Raw genomic sequence first — 22,308 nt, 5'->3', positions numbered from 1 at the left:
TGATCGCATGTTAATTTTATCGGTAGCAACCCAATTAACCCGATGGGCTAGCCCGAAACCCGAGCTTTTAGGGTTAGGGTTGAACTTTTATAACCCGGAAAAATCACAACCCGATTAGCCCGTACCCGATTGACCCACAACCCGAATAGAGTTGGCCCGAAACCCAGTGGGCTGGCCCGATTGACATCCCTACATGGGAGAATGGGGTCACCTGAAAGGGACAGTATTACTCAAGTTGAACTCAAGAAATAGTCGGATTCTCAGACCAAATTCAACATAGACACTAATATTAATTTATTGATAAATTAAAACACTACTTAGGGAAATTATGGTATACATTTGGACAAATCTTTGTGTTTGAACAAGAAGTGAGTTTCAATACAGAGCGGCTCATTATTCGCTTCAAAAAAAAATACATACGGCTACATCACTGAGATCCCATAAACGGGTGCAAACATTAGACAGATAGCAACAAACTACATGACACATTTTGTGCCTCGGATATGGCTGAAGTTCTTCCTGGCTTTTATGCGGAAACCGACTTCACTTTGAAATAACTGTAAAATATAGGTGAATACACTTGTATCATGGCACATCTATTGTGAGTAACAATATATGCTATCCCAAGAAACCAATCCTGCATATTGAGAGCACAACAAATGTGATTATGTGAGCAACCATATGACAACGATTTTCATGTAAACGATGTGGATGAAGAACTTACACATATAGGCTGGCCGAGTTGTTGATAGGTAAGCTAGAATAATAGCGATTATGATGAAGATGGCAGCGATCTGTAATAGATTAATACATATAATTTGAGCATCATCTTTCCGACATATCATAAGTTTTTCATTAAACTAAGCTTTTCTTTAACTATAACAAATCATACGTTCGACATATTATAGATCTTTAAATGACTTTATTATTCAATAAATTTACAATAAGAGTGAAAATGGACTGTTTAGTATTCGGGCCGGAGCAGCAGTGCTAGAAATATAACATGAAGGGACCTAGTCTAAAATTTTAGTTATAAGGTGCTAAAATCGGAATTTTTTTAATATACTTCTAAGGTTGAAAAAGGAAAAAAAATCCCCTGGCCCAACAGTGCATACTAGAACGTATTTTTAGGCTAAATTAGGCATTTTTAGAATTGTAAGGAAAATTTAACATTGCATGACATATAGTATAAAACCACTTATAAGGTGATGAAAACTAACCATGGTTGCATTGTATTGTGGCTTGCTATGGATAATGTAAGAATTCCTGGTAGAGAAGAAAAAGAATTGTTATAAAATTGACAAGGAGTATTTCTGCATTATATGAGAGTAGAGACGAGAGAGAGAGGGAAGGTAACTAACCTTTGGCCTAGAGCTCCAGATTCCCTGCAAAGTTTCAAGATTTTCTCCAAGTTGTCTTTCGCCTTTCTGGCATTAGGGTCGACATCGTCAACCTAGAAAGATCAACAAAACTCAGGTTCTTAGCGACAAATAGATGGAAATGCAATTACATAAAGGTTCGCTGCCAGCATAAATATTGTGCCGATCTAAGTTTATATTCCAACCTGTAGCTCGAACGACGAACATAGAAACCTAAATTCAAAATTTGCCTACTGAAAAACCTCGGTTCTTCAATTGTTTTTTTTTACTCAAAAACAGAATATTTGGGAGTAAATGGTAGCCAAAAAATTGCGAAACTCAACATTTAGCAATCTCATATAGTACAAAAACTAAAGTTTGTTACCACAAAATTATGGGAAATGCAAAAAGGTCACACAGAATTCTGAAAAATCATTAGTGTTGGATCAGCTCGTACCTTTGATTTCAACATAAGAGAGAAGTCATAAAAAGCCCCATAAACATCCGACATAGTTTTAGTTCGGTCAATGACTTTTGCAGTTAGACCTAAGAAAAAAAAACACAACGCAAATAATCAATGTCACCTGCTATTTCAATTGTCATACGAACCCAATGAAATGAAAAAACAAACAGACCAAGATACAACTTAGTATTAAAAATTGCAATTGTTCAAAGGAGTAAGGACTTATCGTTCTGCAAACTAAAACACAATCCACTTTTTTACAAAGTCTTAGAAAGAAAAACATATGTACGCTATACATATGCATGCTCGCATGATACCATGTACTCTATTACATTCTCTTTAGTTGGTAGAAAAATAATTTAAAAGAATGAGGGCATGTCAGTGTATGAGCACATAAAATGGGCCATATAAATAATTTCAAAACCTGTGGAAGATGGACTGGATGATCATCACTAAGGAGCAGACCAGAAAAATTCCATTTCAGATGTTCAATAGACAATCATTTTTGTGCACAAGTTTGTTCCTTCTTGCAATTATTTGTCTTCATTAGCAGATAAGAAAGGTTTATAAACTTACCACGCCTCATTTTCACAACACCTCTGAAGACTTGAATGTTGTTGTAGCACAAAGCTAATGTCCCTATTGCCATGATCTGATAAGTATTTTTGAAGCAAAAAAGATTAGATATTTGCATCTAAAAATATGAAATTAGGTGCCAATCCTATATGTAGGATGCATCATGTCAAACCAGCATATAGATTGATACATAAGTTTTCAGAAATTTTAAATGTAGAAACTGATTCTAAATCTAGTCCAAACTCTTTATTTCTGCAATGACAGATAAATGAATGACAAACTGATACTAAAACTTAAACATGCATACAGTATGAGAACTATAAAACCATGATCCAAAGTATTTTAGCTCATAAACCGCCAATATAATACTGATGCTTCTATGTGAAGGGTTCCCCTAGAAAAAAGTTGTACATATAAAATACATAAATAACAATATCTACCTGTGGAATTGCACAAAAACGAAAGATAGCTGGATCTCGTAAAGCAGCCATGTACTTCAGGCAATCTTCAACGTGTGTTAAGGCATTTGTAACCATGTCGTTCAGACACTGCACTGACTTAACTGAGTTTTCCTCATATTTCAAGTCCTACGAGAACAATAAACAAAAGATACTAATCAGAATGCAATTTAATTAGCAGTAAATCTGCTCTTGAGAAACTAAGTTGAATACATAAAAGACCTGTTGAGATGAAATTATTAATACCTCGAGTTTGTTTGCATATTTACTCCAAATTTCACGAGGCCAAAACATTCGCGACTTTGGTATTTCATTAATATCCTCCAAGTAATCTCTAATTATATTAGTTTTCTGCAATTGTGCAAAGAAGAAAGCAGAATTTTAAAAGTTAGATTGCCAGAGATATCTAAATTACAATAGTGCACACAAGGATGAAAACAACAGAGCAGTACCTGAAGAAATAAACCCATGGAGTTGGAGATAGAATCAGACAGCAGATCTTCTTTTCCTGATGCATGGAATAGCTTTGACAACCCTAGTCCAACAAGTCCAGCCACATAGTGACAATATTCATCATAATCATCAACTGATTCTACCTGGCAAAAGAAAGAAATCCAATAGAGTTTCAAAACAGTTTCTATCAAGCACATAGGTAAATACGAAAGCAGAATTTTTGTCAAATATTCCTGAGTCACGTATTCTGTATTTCAGAAATTCATTTTACGTATAACGATTAACGACAACATAGAGAGTATTGTATTAGAATTTTTTGGTGGTATGGGACCGTTAATTTTCATTTATAGATTTCATGAGATGTGGCACAAAGGCAAGGTAACAAATAACTTCACCATTACGTCAAAATAGCTAAGAAATCATGCTAGCGTGATATTTCTACCTCCTTGCATATAAATTTTGCCATTCCTTCACCCATTCTCATGGTAATATTCTCAATTGCCTCTTGATAACTGCAAAAAGAGAACAGTAATTACCATCCATGCAACAACATAAGAAGCCGATCATTTTTTAAGCAGTTGTGTAGAAATTAGCTTCAACTACCAGAATACTCCCTCCGTCCCACAATAATTGTCACTCTTATTATGGGCACGGGTTTTAAGAAATGTAAAGAAAAGTTGGCTAGAAAAGTTAGTGGAATGTGGGACCCACTTTTTTATTTTAGTTTTGTAATAAAATGTGAGTGAAGTGAGTTAGTGGTGGAATGTGGGACCTACTTACCATTTATGATAAAAACGAAGTGTGACAATTATTGTGGGACGGACGGAAATGGAAAAGAGTGACCATTATTGTGGGACGGAGGGAGTAGTAACATGAGAAATCTGTTCTTTTAACATTACATCAAAAATTGCTAGTTAAAAAGATACCCTTTTCCAAGCTCCAAAAAAGCAACAGAAACATGGTGAAACTCATCCATGAGAACTTTGTAATCCTTTGTACCACCTGCCAATGAAGAATCAGATTTGTAAACTATATTCACATGTTATAAATAAAACTTATAGCATGTTATCTATTTCGAGCCTAAGATGGAAACTAAAAAAATAGAAAGCAGTTATAAAATGAAAAACTCACATGAGAAATGCCATTCTGAGTTGTATATGTGAGAATGAAATGCCTTCAAAATAGGTACTTTAACTTCTGATGCTATGCTTGTATCATCCTCTGTCAAGTTAACAAAATGCAGAATATAGTAGCCTAAATCATCACGGTGGAATAGTAACAATCCATAAACACCCGAAGAGTGGCAATCGGCATGGACAAATAAAATTGCATCCTTAAATAGTTAGGATTTGTAAGACTGCTATATCCAGAAAGATCAAAAGGGAGCAAATGCATAGTACTTGTATATCTGGATTAGTCTCAGAGTAATAAGGAGAATCAATCTGATTCAAATGGCACGCTAAAGTTTATGATTGTATAACAAATTCACTTCATGAGAGCAAAGAAATCTTTGCTCAACAAGCATGTTAATTGACAGACCATAGAGTGAAAAGGTCTATGCACAGAAGAGCTTTACCATTATTTATTTATTTGTTTGACCATTACAAAGATAGACATAAGTTCCAAGAGCATTGTTATGGAGAAATCTAATAAGATCTCCTCCACAAAATAAAAAAAAACAACTGATAATATACAAACAAGCACATGTTAATAAAAGAGCATACCAACTGTGTCAAGCGCTCGGAGAACCAAATAGAAAATACATACCTGAAAGATTCGAAAAGAGCGGCATTAAGATATTATGAGCAAGTTTATAATCAGAAGGACAGACACATAGGATTTAACATGTGTGTAACTCCAAATGGCCGGGTCACACTGAAGCGACATGGTAAATTGACCTTCAAATAAAGTCTATTAATTCACATGAAAAATCTAAGCACATCATCCTTTCAACCTGAATCTAAGCATCTTTAGAGATAGTCAATCACTTTTAAGAAACACAAAGTTAACCAACAGTCTCATACATATTTTTTATATACAATACACTTCAATTTTAAGCTAATGATATATGAGTAGTTGACTTGTCACTTAAGTGATGCATGACGAGTTTCATCAGCTGAAATAAGTCATAAGCTTGACCTCAGATTTCCAAAAACAACATTTTTCTACAAGAGCAAATTTCATAGTATAAAATTATCCAAAAGATGATAAAACTAGTAGGTTTAAATCTATTTTTATCACAATATTGATTTTAATAAATGTTATAGTAATTATATTGCAACTTATATACCATAAACTTATATGCCCCTTTGTTTAACTTCGCAAATACCAGTTTATGACTACACAAACAGAGTACACACATCAAGTCAAACAACGAAACCACAACGTAGGAGTACAATTTTTTTAAGTAGAAAAAAATCAAATGAGCTTACAGCATCACGAAGATCAGTATCGAGCTGCTGAATAACGAGAGCGAAACTCCTAGACACTTTATGAAGCATGGAATAGCAAAATGCCCAGTGCGGCTCCGCCGGGATCTGCTTCTCAGCCTGTCGTGCCGCCAGCTTCAGTTTCACCAACGGATATAGATCCTCCGGATGCTTCAAAATCGCGCGCAAATTCTTCATTTCTAGACTGCGGAACACCAAATCTATTAGAAAACCAAAAAGTTCTTCCTATTGATTCAAACGTCCAAGCAATTCAAAATCATTAACGTACTGGCTGAAACAAACTCAATTCAGAATTCAGTACTGTACCTGCGGATTCCGAGAGTTTTTCTATATTCTGAAATCGGAGAATCCAGCAACGAGACGAATTTTATACGCGAATTGCGAGGACGGATTTATGCGTGTTTCTGCAAATACGGGCATACAAAAACGACTTTATATATTTAATGGGAATTAACTTGAGAGAGAGAGAGAGAGAGAGAGAGAAAACGCTGCTGTTGAAGTAGTATTAGTTATCAGTGCCTGAAATCAGTGTGCGTAAATGTGTGGAAAATTGAGGAGCCTGAGAATGTTGACGAAGATAAGTTCTTCGATGTATATAGCCTTTATACTATATTTCACACTAAGGGCATCCACAAGGGGACCGATGTCCCGACGGACTTTCCAAAAACACCTTCTGCCACGTCATAAGGGCATTTCACTACATTATCACGTCATAAGGACATCCCACTATACAATGGCGGACATCCCCAAGGACATCCCGACAGACATCTACAAAAAATAATAAAAAAAAATGGGGACGTCCGTCGTGTCAATGCAACGACGGACGTCCCGGAAAGCCGCGGAACTCCGATGTCCGCAGCGGACGTCCGTATTCGTATGCATGCTGCCTAATGTCAGACGTCCGCCGAGACATTCGTCATTGTGGATGCTCTAATGTGTTATACCTACCTATTATTCTATTATTGATAATTGACAATTGTGTCAACCATCTACGTTATAAATATCAACATGAATGTATTTATATATCCACTAAGATGAATGTATTTATATGTCAACATGTAGTTGACATAGGCATGTCTTCTGTTAATATTTTAGATATCAACACGAATACATTTGTATGTCAACTAATTGACATACAAATTAGTTGACATACAAATATATCCATGTGACAGGGACGTATTCATATCATTACACTAAATATTTTTAAAACAGAAAATAAATCTCCACCCTTAGATCTATTAATCTGGTGGCTATGATTAAAACTAACGACGTACATTATTATATCATTTTCGTAGATTAAAGGGTAAAATCATAAACAAACTTAGATTAATGTACGATATACCCATGATAATGTTGCATCGTATGAATTTGTGGATGGAAGCTATACTATATAGCATCCACAAATTCACAAATTCATGAGACGGAAAGTAATATACGATATACTCATGATGATGTACGATATACTCATGATAATGTAGCATCGTATGAAATTGTGGATGGAAGCTACACTATATAGCATCCACAAATTCACAAATTCATAAGACGGAAAGTAATGTACGATATATCCATGAGAATGTACGATATACCCATGATAATGTAGCATCATATGAATTCTCTTAGGACCGAAGGTTAACATCATTCAGCAAGAGTTTAGTAGTCCATGGGGCTAGGGTGTAGTACCATCATATTAACATAACGTTCACTAACCAGAAGAAGTTAGATCTAGTCCCCTAGGGTTAACTTATCCATAGGGCTAGGGTATAGTATCCACTAGATTATTTTTTTTAACACACACACACATACATCGGAGTTCGTGATACATTTGGCAAGCTAACTAGCCTTTCCCAACCCTCGTGGCTTGTGAACTAGCCTCCCTCCAGCCGGATTCGGTCTCGTGAACTAGCCGTGGTCAAGCTCGTAGACCAGCCACCCTCCGACGGGTTCGGCCCGTAGACCAGCGCTGTCCCGGACGGGTCAAGGCCCATCAGCTTGCCAAGCCCCAAGGCAACAAGCCTTGTAAAGGCCCACAGGAGAAATTAATCCCAGGTTGCACCATCCAGGATTCGAACTCAAGACCTCCTGGATGGGCGGTATCCTTGCCTCCCTTCTCAACCAGTTGAGCTAGGAGTCATGGATATCCACTAGATTACCCTAGTGAACGTTGTGTTAGATTACCCCAGTGAACGTTGTGTTACTGAGTCGGTACTACACCCTAGCCTCATGGATTGCTAAATCCTTGGGGAATGGATATAACTTTCGTCCCTCATTCAACATACTGAGAACACCCATGATAATGTACGATATACCTATGATAATGTAGCATCGTATGAATTATCAGGATGGAAGCTATAGTATATAGCACCCACAAATTCATGAGACGGAAGGTAATGTACAATATACCCATGATAATGTACGATATACCCAGGATAATGTAGCATCGTATGAATTTTCAACATACCGAGAATACCTTAATGTACGAAAACGCACCCATATTGTACCATCACATCCTTAAATCATGACCATTAGATTAATAGATCCAATGGATTAAATTAGTGTTGTGTTTAAGACTTAGAGGGCATTAAGACCTTAATGCTCCCCTCGTGTGACATTTATAACATAAGTTGTTACATAGTTGTCAATTATCAATTTAATAAAGTTATCCCATATATCCCTTTCACATTATTAATTCCTCAAAAATCGTTAAAATTTTATAGAGATTAGATTATTCCACGAATTTTAAAGTTGCTCGTCAAAATTATAAACATAGACTTTATTGTGAATTTCTCTCAAGATTAAATTTTATTCCTGATTTTAAAAAAAATCACTACAATAATAAATTCATAATTTTTCAGACCAAAAATTTAACTTCATTTGAATTACTTACTAAATTAGACTCAAGTCTGTGATTTTAGAAATCAATAGTTTTATGTAATAAATTTTTTGATTTAAAATGGTACTATTCATTTTATGATTAATTTTGTTAGTATAATAAATGTGTGTAATCAAGTATTTTATGTTCATTTCTTGGTAAAAAATATTTATTGTCCATAGTACATATTTTAAATAGGAGATTTAGCAAAGTTAATCGTTACTGCACAAAATCACAAACTTTGGTAGTACGGAGTATAATTTGCTCCATTTTTTATGAGTTTAAAATTCGGTTGGAAAAGTTATAAACGTATATCTGCTGTGGTGAATGTTCCATGAGGGGAGAAAAAAACTGATTCCGGGGAAAAGTTCTATGCTTATGATCTATGATCAACTTCAAATTCATGAAAAATACTTCGTACTAAATGTCAGTAAAAATTTATGATTTTAGAGATCAATTCTTATATAATAATATAAAAATCTATAATTAGAGATTGGCCAGTTGAGGGATGTTACATTTATCTTTTCTCTAGTATTAATTGGTGTTTGGCGGAACTGGGTGAGATACTGATTTTCGGAATTATGTGAGCCTTAGAGCATGCGCACCGGTGGTAGAATGCTGCTCGTCCGTCCTTGCCGCAGGCAAGGACGCGCTCCGCCGCCGCTGTGCTCTTGCCGCTGGCACGGACGTGCTCTTAGCTAAGAGCACGACCGTGCCAGCGGCTAGAGCACAAGCCGTCGACGTGGCATGCTCTGATTGGCCCGTTGATTTATCATTTATTATTATTTTTTTTAAAAAAAATCGAAAAAATCTGAAATTTTCAAAATTAATTAAAAAAATATTGTCTCACTTCCTAATAAAATATATCCATTTTTTTCACACTTTTAATTTTTTTTCATCATTTTTACCCCTAAATTCATACTTTCATCTATAAATACTCTCATTTCAAACACAAAAAATGACACTATACTAAACAACTCTCTCAATCTCAATTTTTTAGGATTTTAATTATGTAATTTTTAATTTTTAGGAGTTTAATTATGTAATTTTTAATTTTTAGTATTTTAATTATGTAATTTTTAATTTTTAGGATTTTAATTATGTCTTTTTTATTTTATTTGTAATTTGTATTATTTATTGTGGTTTTTTAATGAATTTTAATATTATGGAAATGTTTTTGTTTAATTGAATTTTAAATTGAATTGTGCTCGTCCTTGCGGAAGAGTACAGCTGTGGGTGTTGTGCTCTTGCCAGAGAGCAGGCAGAAAAAGTGGGACCGGGCCCACAACCGTGCCGCCGGCAAGAGCACGGTTGTGGATGCTCTTATGTTGATTTTTGTCGTATGTGATAGTTCATGCAGTCCCAACTTTCTATTTTAATTGGGTATGATTCCCCACAATCTTGGACTCTTGAGTCCTGGCTGAGAAAACACTGTAAACTAAACCAGATCTTATGTCAGATGTCTTAAAATTTATAATTTCAAATTTATATTCGAAATGAAATACTACCATTAACAAAATTACAATTACGCTATCTATCAAATTCATATTGATTTAAAATATATGCATCCTAATCCCGCTAAAATAGTACTCCCTCCGTTCCGCTCCGTTCCGCAGTAGTTGAGTCATTTCATTTCCTGCACTCATTTTAGGAAAATGATAACAAATAGTTAACGTGGAGAAATAGTAAAATAAGAGAGAGAATAATGCAGATAAGACTCTTATCTACCTTATTGTGTCACTTATTTTACTCTATCTCCATTTTAATTATTTATTATCATTTTTACAAAACGAGTGCATAAAATAAAATGACTCAATTACCGCGGAACGGAGGGAGTATACTATTCCCTCATCCCATAGTAGATGTCACACTTTCCTTTTTAGTTTGTTCCACAAAAGATGTCACATTTCCTATTTTAGAAAAAGTTTTCTCTCACATCAATTATAAAATTATATTTTCTCTCATCACTTAACACACAAAATAACATCTCCTAAAATCCCGTGACATCTCCCAAGTGTGTCATCTTCTTTGGGACGGAGGGAGGACTATAAACTAATGAAATAAATGTAGTAAATGCTTCTTTGAAAATAAGTTTAATTCTCTATTTCTTATAGTATCAAGACACACAACCAGTTTATGTCAAAAGATTCACAAAATTCAATATAGTACTTAATCAACGATATTTTGCATATTTTGCCAAAATTTTTATTCTATATTTAATATGCATTGTATTCAATAAATTATACTCCACAAATATAAAAAAACGTGTGTAAATATAAGGAGTCTGCTCAAAGTCTGGACCCCATTTGTTGAGATGCCGAATGAAAACAAAAAAGAAAATAGTTCAATAATATATTGTACTTTGTTAGTGTTCTTGTCATGAAGAATTGTCGAGTGCAAGTAGGGGTGGTTAACCGGTTCTTCGATTCTCGGTTAATCGAAATTGAAATCGGAATCGACCGGTTAATTGAGGAACTAGAACCGGAATATTCGGTTCCGGTTCCGTTACCGGTTCAAAAAAATTTGATAAAATCAGTTCCGGTTCTAACCGGTCCTAACCGAGAACCGGAATAAATTTTAATTTACATTTTATAATTAAATATTAATATAACTTAATATACTATTACTACTATTTTTCAAGTTTCTTAACCCTATTTTATAATTTAGGTATTAAATTATCGAATATTTTTAGGTGTTGGACCTTTTTAGGTATTTTAATTGTTTAAATTTTTAGTTATTGGATGATGAATATTGTTGCTTTGTTAGTTTTACTATTTGACGTATGTTTATTCGTACTTTTAGGTATTAAGTTCATGAATTTTTATATTTTTAGATGTTGGATTATTAATTTTTTTGGGTATATAATTATTAAAAATTTTATTCGAATAAGAATTTGAATTAAAATTAGATAATAAACCGGTTCTTCGGTTCCAATCCAGAACCAGTCAATTCCGATTCTTGAATATAGAAAAATTTGTAATCGGTTAACTGGTCAACCAGTCCGGTTCTAACCGGAACCGACCGAATAAGCACCCCTAATTGCAAGTAGTCCATTTAATTATTGGCGGCTATTATAAATTTCCGTGACTTCAATTATTAGTACTACAATATGTGAACGTCTGATGCGGATATGTTTCTTATACTCAAAATAAATAATTAAAAATAATCTAATCTTAATTATATGAATTTTTGGGATTTGCGTATCCTTTTAGTCTGGGTGCATTATCATTAAATACTATTAATAATGAAGATACGATCAAGTATCCGAAGCAAATACGTGTCTAAAAGCCATTGTCCCATAATTAATATGCTTATTAATTGTACTATCACGGGGTAACAAATAAAATTAGGCACCCGCATCTAATATATGTAATGAAATAATGAATAAATGTTTGATTAAAACTCAAAAGGCTACATGAAACATACATATATTAAAAATTATCAAAATATCACCCAGTCCGTAGAAACAATTTATTAATTTTGAAAAAAAGGCAATGCTTTCGCAAACTATTACTCCTTACCATCGTTCGGTAAAGCCTTAATTATGGTCTATGGACTATGGATATAATTTCTTAACTCGATTTGATGACCTTTTATTAGTATTATTCTCGGAGATATGATATCCAAGCGAAAATTTGTATGAATATAAATAAGAAAAATTGGCATTTAAATCATATCTTTTTTTTTAACTTCTAATTCATCCTATATCTTATAAAAGTAACTAAATAAAATATAATTTATGTATACTAATAACTTTTGGTTAACTTCTAGTTAATCTCATAACTTATAAAAGTAGCTAATTAAATCACAATTTATATACATTTCTAAATTTGTCTCATACAAATAAAATTTGAATGAAATTTATTACTATGGTTTTTATATTTTTTATTATTATATCTTCACCGGTTATATACTCCCTCCGTCCCATAATAATAGTCGCTCTTTTTCATTTCGATCTGTCCCATAATAATTGTCACACTTCATTTTAACCATAAATGGTAAGTAGGTCACACATTCCACTAACTCACTTTACTCACATTTTATTATAAAACTAATATAAAAAATGGATCTCACATTCCACTAACTTTTCTAACCAACTTTTCTTTACATTTCTTAAAATCTGTGCCCACAATATTGATAATTATTGTGGGACAGAGTGAGTAATAATAATATAAAATCGACTATCATGGAATAATGTTAAATTTTTCCAAAAGTTAACCAAAAATCATGATTTAAATGATAAATTCCATCAAAATTTTATTTGTATAAGACAATTGAGGAATGCGCTAAAGTTATGATTTAATGAGCTAGTTTTATAAGTTATGGGATATATAGACCAAAATCAATCAAAAATTACAATTTAAATGATACTTTTGCTCTCAACTCAAATACACCAACACGATCTATTTGGGAAAATTTATCATATTAATAAGAGTTATATTCATCGGGTCAATGACGGCAAACGATCTCCATCACATGAGATTACATTTAGTTGTAGTTGAGAGAGTCTGTTGATGGGGTACGTACTAAACAAGCCCAATAGCAGTGACGGCCCATCAGCCCAAAGCCCAAGGAAGAGTATCAGTTCGGCATTACCAAAGAGTTCGGCCCCAGCCTACAGCTCGGTAAAAGCCAACCAATCAGTTCGGCATTACCAAAGAGTTCGGCTCCAGCCTACAGCTCGGTAAAAGCCGACCAATCAAGCTCTACTCTCAGATCGGCAAAAGCTGCTCGGCAATAGTTCAGAAGTTCGGTCTCAGTATTCGACCGAACTGGAAGATAGTCAACTCATGCAGGATCACATGCAGGATAGTGGATCAAGCACAGAGATAGTGGACTCATGCAGGATCTCATGCAGGATAGTGGACCCCTGCAGGATCTCCATGACCTCCACGACATTCACAACCATCATTAGTGGTGATGCAAGCCACGATCTTAGTTCAATGTATAAATAGAACTCAGATCAGATAAAGAATGGTTAAGTTCTCTAGAGATCAAATATCAAATAGCAAGTCTGTATTGTAAGCTGTAGAAAACAGATCAAGCAATACAACTCTGCCCTCTTTTCTTCCCGTGGACGTAGATTTACCTCAGTAAATCGAACCACGTAAATCTCTGTGTCGTGATCTGCATTTTCCTGCATTCATCACCATCAAAAATTCGCCCAACCATCACTGGCGCCGTCTGTGGGAAACAGAGAACCAAATTTGTGATAAAGCGAATTTTTGACCCTTTTTCCACCCCAAAAAAATGCATACCAGATCACATACTACCCGTAATACCGTTCGTGAAAACCATGAGGAAGCTAGTCCAGCCCGCAGGTCCGGAAAACAGCCTCGGGAGACATCTACTTCCAGTTTTCACGATGAAGGAACAAGCCGCTCAAAAGGTCCACACACCGAGTCTTCCCAGCAGCCTGATTTGAATGAGGCTGTCAAGCTGTTCTTGGCTGAGAAGCAGGATGAGTTCTTAGCCTTCCTGCAAAAGAGCCAAGAGCCGAAGACGAAAACGGTGGATTCTCCTTCCTCATCCAGACATGAAAGTCACTACCGCAGTAGTGCCGTGTCTTCCAGGAAGAAGAATCCTCAACCCCGACATGTTCCTGTTCCTCCTCGGTACCGGAATCACAGGAGATCTCCATCTCCTCCATACCGAAGAGATGTCGGGTTCGCCATGTACGGAGCATTGAAGACTCCGTTCTCGGACGATATCACCCGAACTCCCTTGCCACAGAACTACCGAACTCCGTCGATGACTTATGACGGGTTAGTGGATCCTCATGATTTCTTGGGACGCTATCAGTATAACATGGCGAACCAGGGTCTCAATGAGGTCCATATGTGCAAGCTGTTTCCTGAGCTGCTTATCGGGAACGCAAGAAGGTGGTTCGATAGCCTCCCCCAAGGCAGCATTAGATCTTACCGAGATCTAATGGATGCTTTCCACAGGAGGTTCTTTCAGAAAGCGGAAGCCCGAATCACTTCGGCTCAGCTGCTTTCTATACGTCAAGGTCGCGACGAAAAGATCAGCGACTTTATGACGAGATTCCACAAGGAATGCCTACAAGTAGATGATCTCAATGATCTACTTGTCATTTCGGCATTCCAAAATGGAATCCTGCCCGGAGCTCTCTACAGAAAGCTCGTGGAATGCAGTCCGCAAACAGCTCAACAGATGTGGGACATTGCGGACCAGTTCTCCCGTGCCGATGAGGCAGACCGTCGCAAACGGTCTTTAGACAGCTCATCCCGAGGAGACAGGAGGAAGCCCGATCATAGCGATCAGGGACAAACTCGCCGAACTCCTTTTGGCGATCAGGGACATCCTCGCCGAACTCCTTTTGAAAGGATTCAAAGGACTCCGGTGCAAGACCGATTGGGGCCACGTCTCAATCCTGAGAAGCCGCCCGCTCAGTTCGTACCATTGAACAAGTCAAGAGCGGAAATTTTCGAACTGCATTCCGATATGTTCGAAAAACCAAAGCGGATGACGAAATCGGCCGCGCGTCGACCTCAGGATCAATATTGCTCCTTCCATCAAGACCACGGTCACGATACCGAGGAGTGCCGACATTTGGCTGCAGGTATTGATGCTCTTGTGAAAGCAGGGACATTAAAAAAATACCAAAGCAAGCAGCCGAAAAAGAACAAAAAGCAGAGAGGTGCGAACTGCGCTCCTCAGGATCCGAAAAGGCAACAGGATCCCGAAGACGATGACGAGCAGCAATATGATGGAGTAATCCTGACTATTGATGCTCTCCCTGCCGGGAAGACTAAATCGTCCCTGAAGTCAGAGCGCAGAGGCTTCAATCGAGAGGAGCCAACGCATAAAAGGCTGAAGCAGGACGAAGTGATTACATTTTCAGATGCAGATCCCGTCCCGGCCATCTCTCCTCATCAAGACGCTATTGTCATCCAAGCCGGAGTGGCAAACAAACTGATCCACAGAGTGTTTGTGGATACAGGAGCGTCAGTCAGCATTCTTTTTAAAGAATGTTTCGATAAACTAGAAGTGGATCCAGCTCGGCTTAGTCCGGCACCACTTCCTCTGAAAAGTTTCGCCCAGGAGGACACCCGCCCTGAAGGTATTATCAGCCTTCCGATCACGGTGGGAAAAGCGCCTACAAGCTCCAGTACGATGATCGAGTTCTTTGTGGTAAAAGCTCGGTCTCCGTACAACATCATCCTGGGAAGAGACTGGCTCAACGCAGTTCGGGCCGTTTGCTCTACTTATCATCTCACCATCAAGCTCCCCACTAAAGGGGGGATAGCGGTCATCCGAGGTGATCAAAAGAGAGCAAAAGAGTGTCTGCAGATTGCGCTTAAAAGTGCCGAGCAATCAGATCGGCATCATCAAGCATAGCAATCACAGCAGCCGGAGTCAGAGGCAAGCGAAATGACCGAAGTCACACCAGAGCCGAACTCAATGACCGTTCAGTTATACGAAGATGATCCATCCAGAACGGTCAAGATCGGTTTTGCGGGAACGCCTCTACTCCGGGAAAAGACCATCCAGCTCCTCAAGGAGTACAAAGATGTCTTTGCATGGTCTCCGTTGGACATGACCGGAGTGCCCTCTGAGGTAATCACTCATCGGTTAAATATTGATCCATCAGTCCGGCCTATAAAACAGAAGCAAAGACTCTTTGCGGCAGAAAGAAATCAAGTCATCCATGACGAAGTCCGCCAATTACTGAAAGCGGATGTATTATTCGAGGTGAAATATCCCTCTTGGGTGGCCAATCCTGTGATGATCAAGAAAAAAGAAGGAGGATGGCGGATGTGCATAGATTTTACCGATCTAAACAAGCACTGTCCTAAAGATTGCTATCCCCTTCCGAACATAGACAAAAAAGTAGAAGCTTTGATCGGCTTCGAAATTTTCTGTTTTCTTGATTTATACAAAGGCTACCACCAAGTCTTAATGGATGAGAATGATGCTCCAAAAACGGCTTTCATTACTGACTTCGGCATCTTTGCTTATAAAAAGATGCCGTTCGGTTTAAAGAATGCCGGAGCCACATATCAAAGGATGGTAGATAAGCTTTTTCGGCATTTGATCGGAAAGGAGGTTGAAGTGTATGTTGACGACATAGTCGTTAAAAGCAGAAGCACTTCGGAGTACGAAGACAATCTCAAGTCCACTCTCGACGTGCTCCGAAAAGCCAACCTCAAACTCAATCCCCAAAAATGTACCTTTTTGGTAGATTCGGGAAAGTTTCTAGGTTGTTGGGTTTCAAAGGAAGGACTCAAGGCAAATCCGCTAAAAGTTCAAGTTGTTCAGAACATGGCAATGCCGAAGTCCATACATGATGTGCAAAGGCTAACTGGATGTCTAGCCGCACTGAATAGATTCCTTTCCCAAGCAGCCGAAAAGCAAATGCCATTCTTCAAAGTGTTAAAGAAGGCACCAAAGTTTGAGTGGGGAGTCGAGCAGAAAAAGGCTTTTGACGAGCTCAAAAGTTATTTAGCCGAGCTTCCTATTCTCTCTGCTCCAACAGATGCTGAAGTGATATTCTTATACTTAGCGGCATCGGATCAAACCATTAGCGCGGTGCTTGTACGAGCCGAGCATTAAGAGGTCCAGAAACAAGGTATCAACCTCTGGAAAAAATTGCTCTGGCGTTAGTAAATGCAGCAAGGAGACTGCGGCCATACTTCTATGCTCACAAGGTATGCGTCTTAACCGATCTGCCACTTCGGCAAGTTTTGACCAAGCCAGAAGCATCAGGCAGAATCGCCAAATGGGCCATAGAGTTGGGAGAACACTCAATCGAATACCTACCTCGGAAAGCCATCAAGGGACAAGCCTTGGCAGATTTTCTTGCAGAAGCAAAGTTCGATCAAGCAATCCCTGTCATTGCCGAACAGAAAAATTCTACCAATGCCGAACTAGCACAGCCCCTGGAATCCGAAGTAGAGCCACCGGACTGCTGGAGCGGATTCGTAGATGGAGCTTCGAATAAAACGGGAAGTGGAGCTGGTATTTTACTTATCGCTCCCGACGGACACGAGGTAACTTACTCACTTCGGTTCTTATTCCCAACTACTAATAATGAAGCCGAATACGAAGCTCTCCTTGCCGGACTCAAGCTAGCGCAAAGTCTATTTATCAAGTCTCTCAAAATCCATTGTGATTCACAAGTCGTAGTGAATCACATGTTGGGTACAAGTGAAGCCCGTGATGAGAGGATGAGGAAATATTGGGACAAAGCGCAAAGCATTAGCCGAAGTTTCTCTTATTTTCGGATAATCCGCATTCCCAGAGAGGAAAACAGCCGAGCAGATATTTTAAGTAAGTTAGCCTCATATCCAAGTTCAAAGGTGGAGGAATTGATGCACAGAAGCATTGATGAAGCTGAGGCACTTTCAGTAGCCAGCTCGCCGAACTGGATGACGCCGATCTTACAGTATCTAGATCAAGGACAACTGCCCGAGGATAAGAGAGAAGCTCGGAAAATCACATGCCGAGCCCTTCGGTACGAACTTCATGGAGGAGTCCTATACAGAAAGTCCTACCTTCAGCCGTTATTGCGATGTGTAGGGCCAGAAGAGACGGACTACATCCTTAGAGAAGTTCATGAAGGATCTTGCGGTAGCCACATCGGAGCTAGAGCTTTAGCTAAAAAAGTTCTGAGATGGGGGTATTATTGGCCAACTTTGGTACAAGACGCAGTGCAGCTCGTCAAGACATGCACAAAGTGCCAAATCCATGCAAATATCCCAAAGATGCCGCAGACCGATCTATATGCTATGCAAAGCCCTTGGCCTTTTATGCAATGGGGCATAGACATAGTGGGACCACTACCACAAGCTCCTCGGCAAATGAAATTCCTTATCGTTGCCGTGGATTACTTTACAAAGTGGGTAGAAGCTGAACCATTAGCTACGATAACGAGCTCGAAGGCATTGGATTTCGTCTGGAAGAACATAGTGTGCCGATTTGGCTTACCCCACATCCTCATTTCGGATAACGGGACTCAGTTCACCGACAAGACATTCAAGAATTGGTGCCAAGAGCTGAATATTCAACAGCGGTTCACTTCGGTTTCCCACCCACAAGCAAACGGACAAACGGAGGTAACAAACCGTATCTTGGTGAAAGGGTTGAAAGCTCGGTTAGAACAAGCCAAAGGACAATGGGTAGAAAATCTCCCTCAAGTCCTATGGTCCTACCGAACTACACCCAAAGCTTCCAACGGTGAAACTCCGTACAGTCTGGTGTACGGCGCTGAAGCCGTGATTCCGGTTGAGATCGGCGTACCCAGTCCCCGAACTCTAAATTTCTCCTCAGAAATGAATGATGACGGACTGAGAGCCGAACTAGATCTGGCCGAAGAAAGAAGAGAATTGGCCTGCATAAAAACAGCCAAGTACAAGGAGCAAGTAGCCCGGTATTATAACCAAAGGGTGAAAAAGCTGCAATTTCAAGTGGGAGATCTTGTCTTGAGAAACAACGAAGTAAGCCGAGCAGAAAAGCTGGGCAAGCTCGAACCCACATGGGAAGGTCCATATCGGGTGTCAGAAGTCCTCGGCAAATGGTCTTACAAATTGACTCACATGTCAGGAGAACAAGTACCCCGAACATGGCACATTTCCAACCTCAAGAAGTTCCATTTGTAAGAGACATTCCGGTCAGTCCGTCTTGTGTCTAGTTCGGTCCTAGAGGTATGTGTTTTCTTTGTTTTTTTTTACTTTGTCTATGTGCTTTTTGTTTGTCTATGTGCGTCTCGTTCGTTTATGTGCGTCTTGCTTGTCTAGGTGTGTTTTGTCTGTCTATGTGCGTGTCGTCTCTTACAAATGTTACTGAGGTATCTTGTTCTTCAAAGGCTGATCCCCTTTTTAGAACATATATAAGCCAACGATTGTGAGTCCAAGCTTCTAAGGAGGATACAAGACCACAATTCAGCTTAAAAAACAAGCAGTTCGTCTGAAACGAACTGCAACAATAAGCCAACGATTGTGAGTCCAAGCTTCTAAGGAGGATACAAGACCACAATTCGGCTTAAGAAACAAGCAGTTCGTCTGAAACGAACTGCAACAAAGGGAAAGTCCGATCCACGCGATAAAACTCGCCGAATTAGGACAAGGGAAAGTCCGATCCAAGCGATAAAACTCGCCAAATTAGGACACAAGCTTAGTCCGGTCAAAGAAATTTACTTCATAAGACCAAAGACGAGTCCGGTCAAAGAAGTTTACTTCATAAGACCAAAGACGAGTCCGGTCAAAGAAGTTTATTTCATAAGACCGAGGACCAAGTCCGGTCAAAGAAGTTTACTTCATAAGACCAAAGACGAGTCCGGTTACTTCATAAGACCGAGGACGAGTCCGGTCAAAGAAGTCTACTTCATAAGACCGAGGACGAGCACGATGAAATTTTTTTGCTGAGCTGTAAATACGCAGTGATAGAAGCGAAATGAAGATTTCATTTATTAAAACTTGTTCGGCATACAACTCCGCTGCCCTACGAGAAGGTGTTACGCCATTACAAAGGACTATTCTACTGTCCCTGGTTGCTAAAGTTGAGCCATCTATTCACAAAATCCTCGTGAAGCCGAGTTCGGGCATTCTCGGCAGCTGAAGAATAAGCAGGTCGACGAGATGCTCTAATCGACCTACCGCCTCTTCCCTGAGCCCGGGAAGCTCTAGCACCTCGGCGGCGAAGAGTCTCTTCACGAAGCATTTGTTGATCTTGCTCACTCATAATCACAGCTCCTCTACGAACTTCAGTCCGTTCTCGTCTTGACGTTTCCGGTTGCTCCTGAGTCCGTTCTCGTCTTGACGTTTCCGGCTGTTCCTGAGTTCGTTGCTGACTTGGAGTAGGGTCTTGAGCAAGTGAATCAGGGGTTTGAGCTGGAGTGCGACCATCTGTTGGCGGGAAATGCCTAAGGAATCTCTCGATTGAAGGACGCCGGGAAAGAATGATGTCGTACCGAGAAGCCCAGCGCCGCAATGATGTCACGACTTGTTGGCAAGCCGAGCTCTCCAGCGCATTGTTCCTCCGGAGTACGTGATATTCCTCCCACAGTTCGTCAACTCGTTCCTGAACTTCAGAGATGGTCATTCCCCCGCGCCTGCAGATGAAATCCTCATACGCAGTCCTCTCAGCGACGGCAGTGTTCAGCTCGGCCTCCAGATCTTTCTTTTCGGACTCTAAGTCCTTATTGTCGGCCTCCAGCTTCACTAAACAAGCCAAGAGTTCGTCATTCTTCATCTGGTCAGCTATGGCTCTTTTCTCAGCTTCGTCTAAAGCCGAAGAGTACAGCCGCTTCCAGTGAAGTACCTCCAGCTCCTTAAGAGTTCAGAATATAGAGCAGCTATGTCAGTTCGGCATTTCAGATTACTGAGCAGGTAGTAAACCACAACAGGAGTAAAAGAGAGTACGAAAGGCTATACGAAGACACAAGAGCAGAAAGAAGAATTTTTTCATTCATAAGAAAAAAAAATTTTCTACACAAGGGCTTCAAGGCCGTTTTACAAGAAGGAAGAAACTAAACTAAGAGAAGGGAGACGAAATCATACTCCGCCAGCTTCGTCTCCGCCTTCTCGGTGAGGTTCAGCTTCCTTCTCCTTGTCTGCTTCAGCTTCAGCCTCGGCCTCCCTGCTCTCCCCAGCCTGCTCGGCGCCACCGTAGCCGATCTGCTGCGCCTCCTGCTCGGCCTGCTCATCGCCGGTCTGCCGCTCATGCTGCTCGGTCTCACCCTCTCCATGGAAAATTGGAGCGGGTGAAACTGACCCTATGGAGGCAAAGATAGCCTCCATGTTCTCATCGCGGTCAGCTCGGCAACTACGAACTTGGTCTGCAGAAAGCAGGACCGAGGACGAAGCAAGCTCCTCAAGCACCGGCAGACTCTGAAGCCGAGCTGCTATCTCTCGGCCGTACAGCGGCAGGATGACTTCGGGACCCTGCTCGGCTTTATCGGTCATCAGTTTCAGCAGATCACCGACAAAGGCTGAAAATTGGTTGCTCAGAAAGAGTTTCTCCGCGAAAGCACGGAGAGCCTCTCCTTGGGCAACCACGGCGGCAGCATCCCTCCGTTTCGTCTGCTCTCGCTGGATGACGAGCTGGTTTTTGGCAAACTGAGCTTCATCCTGGGCCGAAATCCTAGCAGCTCTGGCTTTCTCAAAGTTTGCCTCAGCCTGCTCGGCCCGGTGACAAGCAGCCGCCAACTTCCTCTGCATCTCAGCATAGTCGTTGGACGCTTTGGAGAGTTCAACGGCGACGAGCTTGGAGAGCATATCGTTCCTCTGAAAATGGAAAAAGCAAAAAGTCAACAGAGGGGCCACAAAAAATACAAGAAAAAAGCAAGGCCAGAAAATCAAGAAGAGAATTCACCTCGGCGAAGTCCGTGGGCCATAAAAAGGGCTCACAGATATGTTCCGAAGGAGGCGCCAAGACCACGTCTTTCTCTGGCGCTCTCGGGGGCTTCTGGGTCTTCCCCTTCCTACTTGCCGAAGTCGACTCCGGCTTCTTTGGATCCGAAGAGGTCTTTTGCCTCTTCGGATTCTTCTCGGCATCAGGCGCCGAGCTGGTAGCCTTCTCTTTCTCCGGCTCCTTAAGCTCGGAGGATTTGCGGCTAATCTTATTCAGCATATACACTGCCAAAAAGCAAGAAAGCAAAGTTAGTTTTCGCCACAAAAGCAGTAAGGCACAAAAAAGAATTCCTCACCCTCGGTCTCTT

General features: G+C 39.6%; 1 protein-coding gene across 3 annotated transcripts; it reads right to left on the bottom strand.

The window, feature by feature from the left end:
* Positions 1–317: 317 nt before the first annotated feature.
* LOC121763316 (squalene synthase 2-like) lies at positions 318–6,321 on the bottom strand. Of its 3 annotated transcripts, XM_042159313.1 has the most exons (16): positions 6,278–6,321; positions 6,065–6,162; positions 5,741–5,942; positions 5,033–5,075; positions 4,440–4,529; positions 4,235–4,310; positions 3,751–3,820; positions 3,308–3,451; positions 3,102–3,206; positions 2,838–2,984; positions 2,398–2,473; positions 1,816–1,904; positions 1,362–1,453; positions 1,221–1,266; positions 725–794; positions 318–637 (listed from the first exon to the last, which is right to left on the bottom strand). In XM_042159313.1, coding segments are annotated over exons 3-16 (1,245 nt in total). In that variant the 5' UTR covers positions 5,936–5,942; positions 6,065–6,162; positions 6,278–6,321; the 3' UTR covers positions 318–635. The 3 variants fall into 3 exon arrangements, with proteins under 3 accessions (XP_042015247.1, XP_042015246.1, XP_042015248.1); XM_042159312.1 differs by lacking the exon at positions 6,278–6,321 and having other exon boundaries at positions 6,065–6,270; XM_042159314.1 differs by lacking the exon at positions 6,278–6,321 and having other exon boundaries at positions 5,741–5,937; positions 6,065–6,270.
* Between the last annotated feature and the right edge of the window lie 15,987 nt (positions 6,322–22,308).

The sequence above is a fragment of the Salvia splendens genome, chromosome 14, assembly GCF_004379255.2.
Source record: "Salvia splendens isolate huo1 chromosome 14, SspV2, whole genome shotgun sequence".
Lineage (NCBI taxonomy): Eukaryota > Viridiplantae > Streptophyta > Magnoliopsida > Lamiales > Lamiaceae > Salvia > Salvia splendens.
The sequence above is the reverse complement of the archived record's forward strand: the minus strand, read 5'-3'. Positions and strand labels throughout refer to the sequence as shown.

What these genes read in the sequence shown, in the direction of transcription:
- LOC121763316 (XM_042159313.1), bottom strand. Translation starts at nt 5,935, where the DNA reads ATGAAGAATTTGCGCGCGATTTTGAAGCATCCGGAGGATCTATATCCG. An exon ending in AATATGCAAACAAACTCGAG is followed by an intron (nt 2,985 to 3,101) that starts GTATTAATAATT and finishes TTGTTCTCGTAG; the next exon opens with GACTTGAAATATGAGGAAAA. An exon ending in TCTGGAGCTCTAGGCCAAAG is followed by an intron (nt 1,267 to 1,361) that starts GTTAGTTACCTT and finishes CTTCTCTACCAG; the next exon opens with GAATTCTTACATTATCCATA.